An 18,672-nucleotide genomic window follows, 5' to 3' on the forward strand; every position below is an offset into this window, starting at 1 on the left:
CGCCGGAAGTGCCCCTTCGCCGGAAGTTCCCGAGGTTTCTGAGACGGTCCCGGGCCGGGGATCCGGACCGCCTCTTCCCCCCGGCACCGCGGTTCCCCTGGAAACAGGGGCCGCCCCCCTCCCTGGGTGCGGAGATGGGCCACTTCCGGGGGGGGCCGGGAAAGGGGGACACCGGGGGGGCGCAGCCTGGGAGGGCGGGGCTTGGGGGGCGGGGGCCGCAGCCTTGGGGGGCGGGGGGAGATGGGGGTGTGGGGGGTGCAGCGGGGGGGGCGGGAGGCGCAGCTGGGGGGAGATGGGGGGCGGGGGGAGATGAGGGTGTGGGGGGCGCAGCCCGGGGGACGGGGGGAAATGGGGCGGGGGGAGATGAGGGTGTGGGGGGTGCAGCCTGGGGGCTTGGGGGGAGATGAGGGTGTGGGGGGTGCAGCCTGGGGGCTTGGGGGGAGATGAGGGTGTGGGGGGTGCAGCCTGGGGGCTTGGGGGGAGATGAGGGTGTGGGGGGCGCAGCCCGGGGGACGGGGGGAAATGGGGTGGGGGGAGATGAGGGTGTGTGGGCCGCAGCCCGGGGGGTTGGGGGGAGATGAGGGTGTGGGGGGCGCAGCCCGGGCGACGGGGTGAAATGGGGGGGCGGGGGGAGATGAGGGTGTGGGGGGTGCAGCCCGGGGGGAGATGAGGGGCGGGGGGAGATGAGGGTGTGGGGGGTGCAGCAGGGGGGGCGGGGGGCGCAGCCCAGGGCGGGGCCAGCTGACCCTGACTCCCTCCCCCTTGTGTCCCGTGCCCAGGGGCTGGCGCCATGCAGTGCTCGCTGGTGAGCGGGGACGGGCGGCACGAGCCCGTGGCCCTGCCCGACGGGGTCCCTGTGGTGCTGGGCAGGGGGCCCCGCACGCGTGTGGTGGATAAGAAATGCTCCCGGACGCAAGGTGGGACCCGGTGCCCCCCAGACCAGCTCCCCCAACCAGCCAGCCCCACAGGCTCTGCCGGGACGGGGCCCTGCCTGCGTCACTGGGCGGGGAGGCAAAGGGGGGGCTCCAGTTTCCCCTTCACTCCTCTCTCCCTCTCCCCCCTCCTTCTTGCAGTGGAGTTACTGGCTGACTACAAACACCGAGCTGTGAGAGTCACCCAGGTGAGGGGGAAGCTGGGTGGGGGCTGGGTACACGGGGACCCCTCGCCCAGTGCTGGGATGCAGCCTCTCTGGGGTGGGGCACAGGGGGCTGGGTACATGGGTTGGCCCAAGCCTGGTTGGAGATGCACCCCCCCTGGGGTGGGGTGCAGGGCCTAGGTATCTGGAGATCCCTCACCCAGCACCTAGATGCAGCCCCCCTGGGGTGGGGCGCGGGGGTGGTTCTCTGGGGGCCCCTCACCCAGCACTGAGATGCCCCCCTCTCTGGGGTGGGGCATGGGGGTGGTTCTCTGGGGGCCCCTCACCCAGCACCGAGATGCCACCCTCTCTGGGGTGGGGCACGGGGGTGGTCTCTGGAGACCCCTCGCTGAGCACCAAAGATGCAGCCCCCCTGGGGTGGGGCGCAGGGGGCTGGGTACCTGGGAAGGCCCAAGCCCAGTTGGAGATGTACCCCCCTTGGGGTGGGGCACCGAGGTGATTTTCTGAAGCCCCCTCGCCCAGCACCGATATGCAGCCCCCCCTGGGATGCGGTGCCAGGGTGGTTCTCTGGGGACCCCTCGCCTGGCACCGAGATGCAGCCCCCTCTGGGGTGGGGTGCTGGGGTGGTTCTTGGGAGACCCGTCCTGCACTCAGCCCCCCCTTGTTTTGCAGCGGGGTGTGAACCCCACGTCGGTGGAGGAGCTGCAGCTGCAGCCAGGCAACAGCAGCACGCTGCAAGAGGGGCAGACGCTGTGGCTGGTGAACGGGCGCTACCCCTACACCCTGCGCTTCCTGCCGGCCCCCCATTCCCCCCGCCGGAGCCTGCTGGATTTCTTCAGCCCCAAGCGCCACCTGCCAGGGGAGGGCGATGAGGGGCGGCCCCCCAAGAGGCAGAAGGCCCCCAGCCCCCCCAAGGAGGAGGAGGAGGACTCTGCTGTTGCCACAAAGCTGCGCCAGCTGCAGGAGACAGCAGCCAGCGCTGAGCGGGCAAAGGGTGGGGCACCCCGCCTGCCCCACGGGGCTGCCTTGGGGCTGCCCCCCCACCCGAGAGACTCCTGGGAGGAGCATGGCAAGCTGCTGGTCTTCACCAAGGAGGGTGTGGTGCCCAGCGCCAAGGTACCTGGCTGGCAGGACTTAGCCTGGGGAACTGCCCGCCACTGTCTGTGGCAGCCAGGCCCAGAGCAGGAGGGACCATTGCTCTGATGGGAGGAGGGGCAGATGGGTCCATTGATGTAATGGGGGGGCAGCAAATGGGTCTATTATTGGAGGGGTGGCAGGGCACTTGGAGGATCCATTGCTCTGATGGGAGGGGCGGGGGCACGAATGGTTCCATTGCTGTAATGGGGGTGGCAGGTGGGCCCATTCCTCTGATGGGGGGGATGGATGGGTCCATTGCTCTGATGGGGGACGGGTCCCCTCGCTGTCTCTGCAGGTCGCTGGGTTTGATCTGGATGGAACCATCATCACGACCAAGTCTGGGAAGGTTTTTCCCACCAGCCCCGATGACTGGAGGTGAGCGCAGGGGCTGCGGGTCAGGAGTGAGGGGCACCAGCAGAGCTGGGGGGTGGCAGGGCTGGGCTATCAGGGGCTGCGGGTCAGAAATGAGGGACACCGGCAGGGCTGGGGGAAGCCATAGGGGGTGTGGGTGGGGAATTGGAGGTGTTTTCGGGTAACTCCTGTGTTTCCTTTCCCAGGATTTTGTACCCCGAGGTGCCCCAGAAGCTGAAGCAGCTGCAGAACGAGGGGTACAAGGTTTGTTTCCCCCCTTCCTCTGGAACCCCCCACTCTGACTGTCCCCTGACCTGTGTGTCCCCATCCCCCAGATTGTGGTCTTCACCAACCAGCTGGGGATCAGCCGGGGGCGGTTGCGCCCCGAGGTCTTCAAGGCGAAGGCGGAGGCCGTGGTGGAGCGACTGGGGGTTCCTGTACAGGTACAGGGGCTGCAGGCACTGAATCCTGGGGCCCCTCCTGGTGTTGATGGGGAGTTGGGGGCAAGGGAAAATCTCTAGGCAGGGCTGGGGACCTGCCCCCCCCGGTAGCCCCAGTGGAGGGCCCCACTTAACTGCCCCTCCATGCCCTGGGTGACCGCTGTGATGGGGAGGGGTGACAGGTGGGAGCTCTGTTCCTGTTTCAGGAGGTGTCCCCCATAGTCAGGATGGGGGGAGCAGTGGGAGGGCATCCATGCATGTCCCAGAATGTGACCCCCCCACCTCACCCCATTCTGCCCCCCAGGTGTTTGTGGCGACTGGAACCGGGATCTACCGTAAACCACTGGTGGGCATGTGGGAGTATCTGTGTGAGAAGGTACCGGCGGAGGGGGTTTGGGGGGCAGGCCCGCCAATGGGGGGGGCAGGCCCGCCAATGGGGGGGCAAAGGGGGTAATTGCCCAGGGCCCCAGGCGATTGAAAAGGGCCTAGGGGCCCCTTGCAGCAGAGCTAAGGTAGAGCCCTGTCCGCTCTTACCGCACACCAAGCCCCGACTCTGCAGCTCCCATTCGCCAAGAACAGCTGCCAATGGGAGCTGTGGGGTGGTGCCTGTGGGCGTGGTCTCAGGCAAGGGGCAGGGCACAGGGCGTGGTCCAGGGGAAGAGGATTGGTCTCAGGGAAGGGGCGGGCATGGTCAGTCTTGGGGAAAGGATGGGGCATGGGTGTGGTCTCAGGCAAGGGGCGGGGCACAGGGCGTGGTCTTGTGGAAGGGGTGGGGCATATGGCATGATCTTGGGGAAGGGGTAGGGTATGGGCGTGGTCTAGGGAAGGGGTGGGGCAGGGGCAGGATCTTGGGCATGGTCTCAGGAAGGGGCGGGGTCTTGAGAGGGCGGGGCGAGGGGTTTTGGGTTTGTGCAGTTAGAGGGTGGACAGCCCAGGTGGGCGTGAGGGAGGCGCCCTGGGCACCAGCCGACGCAGACGCAGCCCCGCCCAAGGGGCAGGGGGTTGTGGGTCCGTGGGGGCCCCAACTGCTGTTGGTGGGCCTGGGGAGGGGGTGGGACAGGGGGCAGGGCCTTGGCCAGCCCCCCCTTTCTCCCCAGGGGTCTGACCCCCCACAATCTCCCCAGGCGAACGGCGCTGTGTCTGTGGCCCTGCAGAGCAGCCTCTACGTGGGAGGTGAGTGCGGCTCGGGGGGGGGGCAGCACTTGGGGGGGCACCGTCTCTTGAGGGTCCAGCCTGGACCCCACTGCCTCCTGGGGCCATAGCTCTGAGCACCTGGACCTGCCACAGGCCCCATATCCCCCCCCCGACACAGCCCCCTTCCCTCCAGCTCGGCCCTGTATCCCCCCCCAGCCCCTCTTCTTCCAGCCAGGCCCTGTATCCCTTCCCTCCAGCCAGGCCCCTCGGGCCCCGTATCCCCCCTACATCACCTCCCCGACAGGCCCCACACCTCCCTTTGTCCTTGGGTCCAGCCCGCAGGGCCCCCGGCCTGACGTGGCTGCGGGGGCCTCCCAGGCACTGGTCGCTGGGTCCCCCATCTCCAGGCCGTCGTCGGGGCCTTGCCGCTGGGTGAGGTCACACGTGGCCCCCTGCAGCAACGACCCCCGTCTGCTGCCCCCCATTACACACCCAGTGCACATGGAAACTGAGGCACAAAGTGTTCATGCACAATACTAGGATAATCCCTCGCTTCGTCCCACCCCCACCCTCCACCTGGCGGTGGTTTGGGGGCAGTGGTGGTGGGGTTCCACTGTCAGCCCCATCTCTTGGCCGTGGGGGGCTGGGTGAGCAGCAGGGCTGATCTCCCCTCTAACCCCCCCCCCCCCCGGTTCTCTTTCAGACGCGGCCGGGCGTCCTCCCAACTGGGCTCCTGGGCACAAGAAAAAGGATTTCTCCTGCAGTGACCGTCTGGTACCCCCTGCCGGCCCCCCAGCTCCCTCACCCCCTGCCAGCCTCCCCCCATATCCCCATCCCCCTGCTCCCACCACCCTGCCGTCCCCCCAATCTCCTCTGCTCCCCTCCCCCCATTGTCCCCCCACCACACTCCAGTGCCCTCTGCCACAGCCCTGTTCCCTGCCCCCAGCCCCGGCCCCCCCTGCCAGCCTCCCCCCCATCCCCCTGCTCCCACCACCCTGCCGTCCCCCCAATCTCCTCTGCTCCCCTCCCCCCATTGTCCCCCCACCACACTCTAGTGCCCTCTGCCCCAGCCCCGTTCCCTGCCCCCCCGCCAGCCTCCCCCCCATCCCCCTGCTCCCACCACCCTGCCGTCCCCCCAATCTCCTCTGCTTCCCTCCCCCCATTGTCCCCCCACCACACTCTAGTGCCCTCTGCCCCAGCCCTGTTCCCTGCCCCCAGCCCCGGCCCCCCCTGCCAGCCTCCCCCCCATCCCCCTGCTCCCACCACCCTGCCGGCCCCCCAATCTCCTCTGCTCCCCTCCCCCCATTGTCCCCCCACCACACTCCAGTGCCCTCTGCCACAGCCCCGTTCCCTGCCCCCAGCCCCGGCCCCCCCTGCCAGCCTCCCCCTCATCCCCCTGCTCCCACCACCCTGCCGTCCCCCCAATCTCCTCTGCTCCCCTCCCCCCATTGTCCCCCCACCACACTCCAGTGCCCTCTGCCACAGCCCCGTTCCCTGCCCCCAGCCCCGGCCCCCCCTGCCAGCCTCCCCCCCACCCCCTGCTCCCACCACCCTGCCGTCCCCCCAATCTCCTCTGCTCCCCTCCCCCCATTGTCGCCCCACCACACTCCAGTGCCCTCTGCCCCCAGCCCCGGCCCCCCCTGACGCTCTCTCCTGTCCCCCCAGTTTGCCCTGAATGCCGGGTTGCTGTTCTACACCCCCGAGGAGTTTTTCCTGGGCTGGGCAACTGCCCCCTACCAGCTGCCCCCCTTTGACCCGGTGAGTGCCCCCCCGCCCCTGATCACACCCCATGGGGCTCCCCTCACCCCGCTGCTGGGTCTGTCTAACCCCCCATCTCTCCCTGCAGCGGGAGCTGGACCCCCAGGGGCCCCTGTACGACCCCCCCGATGCTGCCCTGGTGTCCCCCACGCCCGAGCTGGTGGTGGCCGTGGGCTTCCCTGCAGGTGAGTCTGACACCCCTCCCACGTGCTCCCCAATCCCCCTCCCTGCCCCCCAGCACTGACTCCCTCTCTCTCCCCCCCCCACAGCAGGCAAGTCGACCTTCCTGAAGAGCCAGCTGGTGCCGGCCGGCTACGCCTATGCCAACCGGGTAAGGGGGGGCGAGGGGGCTGCACCCCCCACCAGCAGGGGCTGGGCTCCCCCCATTAACCTCCCCCCTCCCCCCAGGACACGCTGGGCTCCTGGCAGAAGTGTGTGGCGCTGGTGGCGGCGGCACTGCGCCAGGGGAAGAGCGCAGCCGTGGACAACACCAACCCTGACCCTGAGTCTCGCCGCAGGTAGGAGGGGGCCCACGGGGGGGGAGGGGGAGAGAACTCCTGTCTTCCCCTCCCCCCATCTCTTCTGCCTCCCTCTCAGGTACATTGAATGTGCCCAGGACGCCGGGGTCCCCTGCCGCTGCTTCCTCTTCACCGCCACCCTGGAGCAGGCCAAGCACAACAACCGGGTGAGCAGTGCCCCCTAGAGGGGACAGGCGCCTGCCCCCTGAGCCGGCCAGTCCCTGCCCTGGGGCCGGATGGGGGCCGGCGCCCCCTAGAGGGGACAGGCCTCTGAGCCGGCCAGTCCCTGCCCTGGGGCCGGATGGGGGCTGGCGCCCCCTAGAGGGGACAGGCCCTGCCCCTTTCCCTGCCCTGGGGCCGGATGGGGGCTGGCGCCCCCTAGAGGGGACAGGCCCTGCCCCTTTCCCTGCCCTGGGGCCGGATGGGGGCCGGCACCCTCTAGAGGGGACAGGCCCTGCCCCCGGTGACAGGAGCTTGTTTCTGTTTCCAGTTCCGGGACCTGACGGCCTCGGGCCACGTCTCAGTCACAGACGTTGTGCTGAACAGCTACAAGTGAGTGTGGGGGTGGGAGGGCCTGGCGGCGGGGGGGGGGGGGGCAATTCCCCCTCTCAACCCCTTGCCTCCGTCTTTCCCCCAGGAGTAAGTTTGTGGAGCCGTCGCTGAGCGAGGGCTTTGCCGAGATCCTGCGTGTTCACTTTGTGCCGCGCTTCGCCGATGCCCGCCAGGAGGCGCTGTACCGCCAGTTCTCTGAGGGCTGAGCCGCGCCCAGCCCCTCAATAAAGAGAGAGCAGTGCCCCCGCCTCCTGGTGTCTGTTGGGGGGGGGGGGTGGAGCCTACCCACCCCCTTCCAAGAGGCTATTCTGTGCCTCAGTTTCCCTGTGGGCTTTGCCTTGCTCTGTGCTGGGGGTGGAAAAGGACCTGTCTCTTGGGAGAAGACAGAAGGGGGGAGGACAGCGCACAAGGATTTCTCCTGCTCTGACCCCCCCCCCCACACACACACACAGTGGCGGGAGGTGGCAGGGGCAGTTGCTGGGACTGGCTGCATTGGGGGAGGGATTGTACCGGGGGGGTTGGCTGGGGGCCAGGTGCCATCTCTGCTCAGGGAACTGGACACAGGACACAGGCTGGGGGTCCTGGTCTGTACCCACAAGCTCTGTTCTGGGCGGTTCCTGTTAGCGGCCGGCTGAGAGTCCTGGTGCATCACAGGAAGTGGGGGGTGTATGGCCTAGACCCCCCCCGAGTCTGGCCACTGGCACTGCTCCACCCTCCCAGCCCAGAGCATTTGCCCCTATCCCACCTTTGGGGGTGGGGCCTGATTCAATGCACAGCTCTCTCAGGGAGGGGCAGGAAGCCCGGACTCCTGGGTTCCATCCCTGGAAGGGGGTGAGGGGGGCAGACCCAGATCAGGGAAGGTGCCTGGACTCCTGGGGGCGGGGGAGGGGTACAGCACAGGCAGCGGAGGGGGGGCAGGGACAGCAGGAGGTTTATTGACAGGTGCAGACACCCCCCCCCAACTGGGGGGTCGCTGCTCTCAGATCAGGTCCATGAGGATGTCGTCTTCCATGACACTGGGCGGCTGCACCTGCTGCAGGCCGGGCTGGGGGCCTGGGCCCCGGGGCCCTGGGGGCATCAGCATCTGACCTGGGGAGAGGAGAGATGCTGAGGGGGGGGGCAGGGTGCAAGGGGGCAGGATGGGGGGGGGTATGCAGGTGCCCCTCACCCAGCCCCGGGATGGGGGCGGGTGTGTTCAGATCCTGTCCCCCCCTTACCTGGCAGTGGGGCCCGTGGGGCCATCTGGCCTGGCCATTGCTGCCCAGGTGCCTGGTGCATGAGTGGCTGGCCAGGGAGCTGCAGCGGCTGCTGCCCCATAGCCTGCCCCATGGCCTGATGGGGCAGCAGCCCCTGGGACGCCTGCTGCAGGTGGTGCAAAGGCTGCTGGGTCTGCGGGACTCCAGGCTGGGGCTGTGAATAAACCGGGGGGAGGGCGGTTGTTAGGGGGGAGCTGAGTCATCCCCCCCCCATGTTGTAAGGATGTCCCCCCCACTCCCTCTGCTCTATGGGTGCCCCTCCCCGAAGGCCCCCACCCACCCACATCAGGAAGGGGAAGGGGGACCCCTGAGCAGGGGAGACACGGGGGACCTGGCTCCCACAGCGGGATGCCGGCAGCATTGGGGCTGCAGGGGCTGGCGCTACAGGGGTTTGGGGGGGGTCAGTGCTATGGGCTCTGCTGGGGGGGTGGTACCAGCTGCTGGCTGAGTAGGGGGCTGCCAGGGAGGAGGCGGGTACTATGGGCCGGGGGGCCTGCCAGGGAGGAGGCGGGCTCTAGGGGGGTGCCGGGGGGCTGCCAGGGAGGAGGCGGGCTCTAGGGGGGTGCCGGGGAGCTGCCAGGGAGGAGGTGGGCTCTAGGGGGGTGCCGGGGGGCTCCCAGGTGGGAGCAGGGGGTTACTCACCGGCTGCTGGCTGAGTAGGGGGCTGCCAAGGAGGAGGCGGGTACTATGGGCCGGGGGGCCTGCCAGGGAGGAGGTGGGCTCTAGGGGGGTGCCGGGGGGCTGCCAGGTGGGGGCAGGGGGGTTACTCACCGGCTGCTGGCTGAGCAGGAGGCTGCGGAGCTGGGGGTTGGCGCCGGGGTTCTGGGGTCGCAGCAGGGCCCCCCCCCTGTGTGGCCTGAGGCCCAGCCTGGGGGGGGCCAGGGGCCGGGGGGGGCTGGGGGGCGGCTGGGGCTGCCTGCTGCTGCTGCACCCGGAGCTGCAACTGAGAGCAGGCGGAGGGGTCAGCCAATTCCCAGCCCCCCCCGAGGCTCTGAGTCCTCCCCCCTCCTGCCACACGCTGGGGCTGAGCAACCCCCACCCTCCCCCAGGGTCCCATCCATGGGGGGAGGACCCCCCCCCCGCAGAAACTCACCAGACTTTGCTGCCGCTGCTGGTCGTCCATGACAGGGCCTGGGGCCATGGCGGGGCTCACCTGCTGGCTGGCCATCTGGGGGGTGGGGGTGGGGACAGATGAGACCGGCAGCGGGGGGAGGGGCTGCATCCCCACACCCCACCTGGACCCTCCTGCCCCCCAACCACCCCCATCACCATCAGCCACCCCCCTACACGCCCGGTGGCCTCATACAGTGCCCCCCAGCCCGGAACGCTGCCCCCCCTGGATCCCAGCCCACGCCCCCCCAGCCCGGAATGCTGCCCCCCCTGGACCCCAGACCGTCCCCCCCAGCCCGGAACGCTGCCCCCCCCGGACCCCTGATAGCGCCCCGCCCCAGCCCAGCACACTGCCCTCCCCCCCAGGACCCCAGACAGCGCCCCCCCAGGCCCCTGGGAGTGCCCCCCCTAGCCTGGCACGCTGCTCCCCCCTAGGCCTCAGACAGCAGCCCCCAGCCTGGCATGCTACCCCCCCCCGGGCCCCAGACAGCACCCCCACCCCAGCCTGGCACGCTGCCCCCTCCGGGCCCCAGACGGCACCGCCCCCCCAAGCCTGGCACGCTGCCCCCCCAGCCCCAGACGGCACCGCCCCCCAAGCCTGGCACGCTGCCCCCCCAGCCCCAGACAGCACCGCCCCCCAAGCCTGGCACGCTGCCCCCCCAGCCCCAGACAGCACCGCCCCCCAAGCCTGGCACGCTGCCCCCCCAGCCCCAGACAGCACCGCCCCCCAAGCCTGGCACGCTGCCCCCCCAGCCCCAGACAGCACCACCCCCCCCAGCCTGGCACGCTGCCCCCCCCGACCGAACACCCCCCCAGCGTGGCATGCTGCCCCACTGGGCCCCAGAAAACCCCTCCAAGCCCAGACAGTGTCCCCCCCAGCCTGGCACAGTGGCCCCCCGGGCCCCAGACAGCACCCCCCTCCAGCAGGGAGAGGGTGGAGTTCAGGGGCGAGGGGCACAGGGCTCAGTATTGGGGTTCAGGAGAGGGGGTCGGGGGGCGAGGTTCAGGGGTTGGGGGAAGGACAGGGTGGAGTTCAGGGTCAGGGCTCAGCAGAGGGGTTTGGGGTGGGGGTGAAGAACGGGGTGGTGTTCAGGGATTGGGGTTCAGGGTCAGGGGACAGGGCTCAGCGACAAGGCAGGGGTCAGGGACGGGGGGTTGGGGTCAGGGGGGCAGGGCTCAGTATCTGGGTTCAGCGACAGGGCAGGGGTCAGGGACGGGGGTTGGGGTCAGGGGGGCAGGGCTCAGTATCTGGGTTCAGGGAAAGGGCAGGGGACGGGGCAGGGGGTTCAGGGACTGGGGTTCAGGGTCAGGGAGAGGGATGGGGTGGAGTTCAGGGATTGGGGCTCGGGGACAGAGCAGGGGGTCGGGGTTCAGCGACAGGGCAGGGGGTATGAGGTCAGGGGGGACAGGGTTCAGTATCAGGGGTCAGGGGAAGGGATGGGGTGGAGTTCAGGGGTCGGGGATCAGGGGAATTCAGGGATTGCGGTTCAGGGGGAGGGATGGGGTGGAGTTCAGGGGTCGGGGATCAGGGGGGTCAGGGATTGGGGGTCAGGGGTCGGGGATCAGGGAGGTCAGGGATTGCGGTTCAGGGGGAGGGATGGGGTGGAGTTCAGGGGTCGGGGATCAGAGGGGTCAGGGATTGGGGGTCAGGGGTCGGGGATCAGGGAGGTCAGGGATTGCGGTTCAGGGGGAGGGATGGGGTGGAGTTCAGGGGTCGGAGATCAGGGGGGTCAGGGATTGGGGGTCAGGGGGAGGGATGGAGTGGAGTTCAGGGGTCGGAGATCAGGAGGGTCAGGGATTGCGGTTCAGGGGGAGGGATGGGGTGGAGTTCAGGGGTCGGGGATCAGAGGGGTCAGGGATTGGGGTTCAGGGATCAGGGAGAGGGATGGGGTGGAGTTCAGGGGGAGGGGATCAGGGGGGTCAGGGATCGGGGGTCAGGGGGAGGGATGGGGTGGAGTTCAGGGGTCGGGGATCGGGGATCGGGGAGGGATGGGGTGGAGTTCAGGGGTCGGGGATCAGAGGGGTCAGGGATTGGGGTTCAGGGGTCAGGGAGAGGGATGGGGTGGAGTTCAGGGGTCGGGGATCAGGGGGGTCAGGGATTGGGGGTCAGGGGGAGGGATGGGGTGGAGTTCAGGGGTCGGGGATCAGGGGGGTCAGGGATTGGGGGTCAGGGGGAGGGATGGGGTGGAGTTCAGGGGTCGGGGATCAGGGGGGTCAGGGATTGGGGGTCAGGGGGAGGGATGGGGTGTAGTTCAGGGGTCGGGGATCAGGGATCGGGGGTCAGGGGGAGGGATGGGGTGGAGTTCAGGGGTCGGGGATCAGGGGGGTCAGGGATTGGGGATCGGGGAGGGATGGGGTGGAGTTCAGGGGTCGGGGATCAGGGGGGTCAGGGATCGGGGTTCAGGGGGAGGGATGGGGTGGAGTTCAGGGGTCACGGATCAGGGATTGGGGGTCGGGGAGGGATGGGGTGGAGTTCAGGGGTCGGGGATCAGGGGGGTCAGGGATTGGGGGTCAGGGGGAGGGATGGGGTGGAGTTCAGGGGTCGGGGATCAGGGATCGGGGGTCAGGGGTCGGGATGGGGTGGAGGTCAGGGGTCGGGGATCAGGGGGGTCAGGGATTGGGGATCAGGGGGAGGGATGGGGTGGAGTTCAGGGGTCGGGGATCAGGGGGGTCAGGGATCGGGGTTCAGGGGGAGGGATGGGGTGGAGTTCAGGGGTCACGGATCAGGGATCGGGGGTCAGGGGGAGGGATGGGGTGGAGTTCAGGGGTCGGGGATCAGGGGGGTCAGGGATCGGGGGTCAGGGGGAGGGATGGGGTGGAGTTCAGGGGTCGGGGATCAGGGATGGGGGGCCCTTACGCTGCGCTGCTGCTCGATCTTCTGCTGCTGCACCTGCTTGTGGTTGGTGATGACCTGCCGGATGCCGTTGACGAAGCCGCTCTGGTCGTAGGGAATCAGCCCCATGAAGATTTTCTTCTTGGACGAGTAGAGCAGCATCAGCACCCGGACCTCGCAGGGCGCCGTGTGGGGGAAGTGCACGCAGCCCGCCTGGGGGGGGCGCCGTGTCAGAGCCCGCCCCCAGGACAGGCCCCCCCCTCGCAGCCCGCCTGGGGGGGGGCGCCGCGTCAGAGCTCGCCCCCAGGACAGGCCCCCCCTCGCAGCCCGCCTGGGGGGGCGCCGCGTCAGAGCCCAACCCCAGGACAGGCCCCCCCTCGCAGCCCGCCTGGGGGGGCGCCGCGTCAGAGCCCGCCCCCAGGACAGGCCCCGCCCCTCACAGCCCAGCTGGGGGGGGTGCCGTGTCAGAGCCCGCCCCCAGGACAGGCCCCGCCCCTCACAGCCCAACTGGGGGGTGCTGAATCAGATACCATCCCCAGGACAGGCCCCCCCCTCGCAGCCCACCTGGGGGGCGGGTGCCGCGTCAGAGCCCAGCCCCAGGACAGGCCCCCCCCCCTCACAGCCTGCCTCAGGGTACTGCATCAGATACCACCCCCAGTACAGGCCCCCCCCGCCTCGCAGCCTGCCTGGGGGATGCTGCATCAGACACCACCCCCAGGACAGCCCCCGCCCCCCCATAACCTGCCTGGCAGGGCACCATGTCAGACCCTGCCCCAGGACAGGCCCTGCCCCCTTGGAGACCAGCTTGGGGGGGAGGGTGCCACATCAGAGCCTGCCCCCAGGACAGCCCCCCCCCTCGCAGCCCACCTGGGGGGACGCTGCATCAGGCCATGCCCCCTCGCAGCCCGCCTGGGGGCGGGCACAGCGTCAGAGCCCACCCCCAGAAGAGGCCCCCCCCTCACAGCCCAACTGGGGGGGCACCATGTCAGGCCCCACCCCCTCACAGGGCATGGTGTCGGGGGGAGGGGGGGCACACAGCAGTGAGTCAGGCCATGCACCCATAGAGACACCGCCCCCAGCCTGACCCCACTCCCAAAAGTAGGGCTGGGGGGGCAGTGAGGGGCAAATGCTCACGGAGCCCATCCCAGGGTTGGGGTGCCAGCGGCCAGACTCCCACTGGGGGGGCTGAGCCTCGCGAAGCCATTGCCCATGACACGGTGGGGCTCAGGGGGTCCTGGGGGAGTGGGGGGGTCCCAGCCTGTTGCCCATGATGCAGTGGGGCTGGAGGGGTCCTGGGGGGAGGTGGGGGGGCCCCAGGGGGGTCCCAGCCTCCTGAAGCCATTGCCCATGATGCAGTGGCGCTGGGGGGGTCCCGGGGGGGCCCCAGCCTTGCAAAGCCATTGTCCATGATGCGGTGGGGCTGGAGGGATCCTAGGGGAGGTGGGGGGGCCCCAGCCTCGCGAAGCTGTTGCCCATGATGCAGTGGGGCTGGAGGGGTCCTGGGGGAGGTGGGGGGGCCCCAGCCTCGCAAAGCCGTTGTCCATGGTGCAGTGGGGCTGGGGGGGGTCCCAGGGGAGGTAGGAGGGCCGTGGGGGGTCCCAGCCTTACGAAGCCGTTGCCCATGACACGGTGGGGCTCGGGGGGTCCTGGGGGAGGTGGGGGGCCCCAGGGGGGTCCCAGACTTACAAAGCCGTTGCCCATGACGCGGTGGGGCTGGGGGGGTCCTGGGGGAGGTGGGGGGGCCCCAGGGGGGTCCCAGCCTTACGAAGTCGTTGCCCATGAGGCAGTAGGGCTGGGGGGGCCCCAGGGAGGTCCCAGCCTTACGAAGCCGTAGCCCATGATGCAGTGGGGCTGGGGGGGTCCCGGGGGAGGTGGGGGGGCCCCAGGGGGGTCCCAGCCTTATGAAGCCGTTGCCCATGACGTGGTGGGGCTGGGGGGGCCCCGGGGGGGGTCCCAGCGTCATGAAGCCGTTGCCCATGACGCGGTGGGGCTGGGGGGGTCCCAGGGGAGGTGGGGGGGCCCCAGGGGGGTCCCAGCCTCACAAAGCCGTTGCCCAGGGGAGGTGGGGGGGCCCCCAGGGGGGTCCCAGCCTTACGAAGCCATTGCCCATGACGCAGTAGGGCTGGGGGTCCCCAGGGGGGTCCCAGCCTCACGAAGCCGTTGCCCATGATGCGGTGGGGCTGGGGGGGTCCCGGGGGAGGTGGGGGGCTCCAGGGAGGTCCCAGCCTTACGAAGCCATTGCCCATGATGTGGTGGGGCTGGGGGGGGTCCCGGGGGAGGTGGGGGGCCACAGGGGGGTCCCAGCCTTACGAAGCCGTTGCCCATGATGCGGTAAAGCCCCTTGAGCGACTCCAGGTCCTTGTTGGTGAAGTGGAATTGCACCATGCGGGAATTGCGGAACAGGGGGCCCAGCGTGGTCTGCAGGGAGAGGGGAGGTTAGAGATCCAGCCCAGCCCTGGCTCCCCATGGCCAGCTGTGGAGCGGGGGATTAGAGACCCAGCCCCCCGCCCCCCACTTACCAACAACTGCTGCGGGATGAGCTGCATGATCAACTTCTGGGGCCACTGATCCGTTTTCCTGGGGGGGGTGGGAAGGAGTCAGTGACTGGGGAAAGGCACCTCCAGGCATTACCCCTCCCCAGCCACATCCCCGACCGTACCCCCCCACTCAGCACTCACAGGTTCTCCCCGGGGTTGACGTACACCTGGCAGGGCAGCGACCGGGTCAGTTTGGTGCTGGAGTCCACCGAGGCCGGTTTGGGCTTCTGCAGATATTGGGGGGAAGGGGGGATCAGAGGGGCTGGGTCACGGCTTCCCCCCACCCCCCCAGGGGCGGGCTCTCACCTCCTGCCATTCCAGCACCCCGTTCCAGGCCAGCACCTTGTTGGTGACCGACTGCTGGGCTCCGGACAGCTGGGCCGCCCCCAGCTGGGGGGCCGCCGGGGGGGTCACGCTCACACCACTGGGGGCCACGCTGCTAGGCTGGGGGAGGGATAGCATGGTCAGACCCAGCCCAGGTGCCCCCCAAACCAGCCTGTCCCCTAGGGACCCTGTGCCCTATTCCCTGCCCCCCCCGAACCAGCCAGTCCCCGCCCTGGGGTGGGATGGGAGCCGTCGCCCCCTAGAGGGAACAGGCCCTGCACCCCCCTCCCTGCCCCCCAGAACCAGCCAGTCCCCGCCCTGGGGTGGGATGGGAGCCGGCACCCCCTAGAGGGAACAGGCCCTGCACCCCCCTCCCTGCCCCCCAGAGCCAGCCAGTCCCTGCCCTGGGGTTGGATGGGAGCCGGAGCCCCTGGGACAGGCCCCATGCCCCATTCCCTGCCCCCCTGAGCCAGCCAGTCCCTGCCCTGGGGCTGGGTGGGACCCAGCGCTCCCCGGAGGGGACAGGCCCCATGCCCCATGCCCCATTCCCTGCCCCCCTGAGCCAGCCAGTCCCTGACCTGGGGCCGGATGGGAGCCGGGGCCCCCCGGAAGGACAGGCCCCGCACCCCACTCCCTGCCCCTGAGCCAGCCAGTCCCTGCCCTGGGGCCGGATGGGAGCCGGCACCCCCGGAGGGGACAGATCCCATGTCCCACTCCCTGCCCCCCCCGAGCCAGCCAGTCCGCGCCCTGGGGCCGGATGGGAGCCGGAGCCCCCGGAAGGGACAGGCTGTGACGCGGTATGGAATATGGTTGACCGTTGATAATATTGTGGCTATCAATATGAGAAAAGGGCAAAGAGTTGCCCTAGATACGCCCTTGTACATCAGTGGGAAAGTGCTAAGCTGCGAAATACGATACGCTCGCATGTGTCACCGTACGGCGACCGATACACGTGCGTTTCTCAGCGCCGCCCCCGGCCTGCTGGCCCATCAGCCGCACAACGAACCCGCTGAGAGAAGTCTGGGGCTACACTAGGGTTCGGGGGACCTGCAGGGACACGCCTGGGCATAGGCAACTCTCCCAGGCCACGTCCTGCGAAGCTTTCGTGTGGAACAGAGGAAACAAAGGCCACATTACAAAGGATATAAAAAGGCAGCTGCATCTTCTCCGTTTTGTCTTCGATCCTGCGGCTCACCTCCGGAGTCGCGGCTCCACCAGCGGACGGACCGACCGCCCCGGTCAAGCCTCAGCTGTGTCCCAGGAGGACTCGACAAGCCAGCCAACTCCCCGATGCTGCTAAGGGCCTGCTAGACAGACTCTGAAGCCACGTGTGACGAAGTAGGAATGTTCTTAATGTTTTCTCTGAATGCTGTGTGGGTGCCTCAGTTTCCCCTTTGCATTTCTTAGGTGGTGGGGTAAGTGAGTGTGATTGTTCAAGAGCCCTAGAGGGCCGGGGTGATGCTGCCTGCATAGAGAATGGCCGACACCCTGTCTCCTGATGCTCTGGGCCCCTCTCCTGAAAGGTGCCAACAGAAGGTGCTGGAGAACAAAGAGATCAAGTGGCCTCCTGGACCGGGAAAGAGACAAAGGCCAGAGGAGGGGCTGGAGAGGGTGTCAGTTTTGAGCTGGGGAGACGGGGAGAGGCGCACAACCTGGGTCTGGGCTCCCCACCCCCCAAGATGGCCCTGAGTGAGGGGTCCTGTTCTCCGTACCCACAAGCTTGGTTTTGGGCTGTTCCTGTCGGCTAATCAGCCGGCTGAGAGTCCCGGTGAATCGCCGGAAGTGGGGGGTGCAGGGCCCTGACTCCCCCACGCTCCGTGACACCACGCGTACGGATCGGAGCACTCTGACTGCTAAGTCCTCTCTAATAAAACCTTTAGGGTTAGATACTAAAGGCTGGGCTGGCAGCAGGGTCTGTTGGGGATGACACCCCGGCATCCTTATTCACCACAGTCATGGAATGAGGGGATGTTTTGGGCTGAGTTTGTCTGATGAGGTATCACTTGAAAAGTCTCCCTCGGTTCTGCTCCGGGGCCCCAGCCTGGGAAGAAGCCAGTTCCTGGTTCCCTAACGGGTGTTCTTCGAGATGTGGTGCTCACGTCTATTCCACAACCCATCCTCATCTTTCTTCCCCGGGGTCAGCATTTCTGGCAAGAAGGAAGTGAGGGTGGGGAGCCGGTGGCACCCCTTATACCACGTCACGTGGGCGCCACTGCCGCTCCCCTACAGACACGGCTGAGGGACAAGCTTCCGGCACCGGCCCACGTGGCGAGCGCACACACCGCGTGGACGTGAGCAAGTGCTGGACGATGAAGTGGTGGGTGGAGAGCCTGCAGCTGGGTGGGTCCCTACCTGTGCGAATGCGGGGGGAAAGTGCAGCCAAGCTGGGGGGGGGCTCAGTGGTACCCCAGTTCCAGGTGGCACCCTGAGGGGACCCATGACAGTCACATCCAAACTAGTAGCGAATGGGTAACGTGGCTGGCGAGCCAAGTTCACAGAGGCCCTGTGGGGCTGCACGTACCATGGCTGGGGCCCCGGGCTGTGGCGGGGGCTGGCCGGGCGGCTGGGTCAGCAGGCTGGAGCCAGTGGTGACGGTGGACACCAGGCTGGGTTGGGAGGAGGGCGGCAGCTTGGGGGCCATGGCTGGGACAGAGCCGGAGGGGAGCGGCTGCGCGGGTGCCTGGCTGAAGGGCGTCTGCAAGGCGTTCAGCGGGGTGACTGCAGGGGGGAGGGGGAGAGCAGTCAGGATCCCACCCCTCCAGCCTCTCCCCCTCCCCCTAGGCCCTCTCAAGACCCCTCCCCTCGGCCCTGACCCCCCCCAGCCCCACCTTGAGACTTCACCCCCAGGAACCTGCTCCACAACCTCCCACTCCCTTGTGAGACCCCCATCCCTTCCCCCTCTGCCCCTGCCCCAGGTTCCCCGGCACTCACAGCGTGAGGCTATGCTGGCTTTCTGGTTCTTGGCGGCCTCCACGGCAGACTGCGCTGCGGCCTGGGCGGCGTTGAGGGAGCTGGGCTGGGGGACATGTGGGGCGGAGCAAAGGTGAGCCAGGCTGGGGACGTACCTGGCAGGGTGGGGAGGTGGGGAGCAGGGCTGGGACCCCCCCAGGGGGGATGCACCCGGTAGGGCCGGGAGGCAGGGCTGGGACACCCCCGGCCGGACGTACCCAGTAGGGTCAGGAGGAGGGCAGCAGGGCTGGGACCCCCTTGGGGGGGACGTACCTGGTAAGGCTGGGAGGCAGGGCTGGGACCCCCCCCTGGGGGGGACGTACCTGGTAGGGCTGGGAGGCAGGGCTGGGACCCCCCGGGGGGGGGGGATGTACCTGGTAGGGCTGGGAGGCAGGGCTGGGACTCCCCCCGGGGGGGGAATGTACCTGGTAGGGCTGGGAGGCAGGGCTGGGACTCCCCCCGGGGGGGACATACCTGGTAGGGCTAGGAGGCAGGGCTGGGACCCCCTGGGGGGGGACATACCTGGTAGGGCTGGGAGGCAGGGCTGGGACTCCCCCCGGGGGGGACGTACCTGGTAGGGCTGGGAGGCAGGGCTGGGACTCCCCCCGGGGGGGACGTACCTGGTAGGGCTGGGAGGCGGGCGGCAGGGGCTGCTGTGGGGCCGACGGGTGCTGCGG

General features: G+C 69.0%; 2 protein-coding genes across 3 annotated transcripts; one reads left to right on the plus strand and one right to left on the minus strand.

Moving 5' to 3' along the window:
- The first annotated feature begins 7 nt into the window (after positions 1–7).
- On the plus strand, positions 8–7,227 carry PNKP (polynucleotide kinase 3'-phosphatase). 2 transcript variants are annotated; one of them, XM_030545039.1, is made up of 17 exons: positions 8–126; positions 780–917; positions 1,074–1,120; positions 1,769–2,212; positions 2,529–2,608; positions 2,791–2,848; positions 2,920–3,027; positions 3,329–3,400; positions 4,149–4,197; positions 4,862–4,932; positions 5,824–5,916; positions 6,005–6,101; positions 6,186–6,247; positions 6,325–6,434; positions 6,514–6,601; positions 6,925–6,986; positions 7,072–7,227. In XM_030545039.1, exons 2-17 carry the CDS (start codon positions 791–793, stop codon positions 7,190–7,192), a joined length of 1,689 nt encoding a protein of 562 aa, XP_030400899.1. In that variant the 5' UTR covers positions 8–126; positions 780–790; the 3' UTR covers positions 7,193–7,227. The 2 variants fall into 2 exon arrangements, with proteins under 2 accessions (XP_030400899.1, XP_030400898.1); XM_030545038.1 differs by having other exon boundaries at positions 45–126; positions 6,189–6,247.
- A 673-nt stretch (positions 7,228–7,900) lies between these two features.
- On the minus strand, positions 7,901–18,056 carry LOC115641711 (mediator of RNA polymerase II transcription subunit 25-like). Its single transcript, XM_030545047.1, has 10 exons — positions 17,978–18,056; positions 17,568–17,764; positions 15,029–15,166; positions 14,864–14,949; positions 14,705–14,762; positions 14,496–14,603; positions 12,210–12,398; positions 9,336–9,410; positions 8,204–8,396; positions 7,901–8,075 (listed from the first exon to the last, which is right to left on the minus strand). Exons 2-10 carry the CDS (start codon positions 17,685–17,687, stop codon positions 7,966–7,968), a joined length of 1,077 nt encoding a protein of 358 aa, XP_030400907.1. The 5' UTR covers positions 17,688–17,764; positions 17,978–18,056; the 3' UTR covers positions 7,901–7,965.
- Between the last annotated feature and the right edge of the window lie 616 nt (positions 18,057–18,672).

Source organism: Gopherus evgoodei, unplaced genomic scaffold (assembly GCF_007399415.2).
Source record: "Gopherus evgoodei ecotype Sinaloan lineage unplaced genomic scaffold, rGopEvg1_v1.p scaffold_35_arrow_ctg1, whole genome shotgun sequence".
NCBI classification, from domain to species: Eukaryota; Metazoa; Chordata; order Testudines; family Testudinidae; genus Gopherus; species Gopherus evgoodei.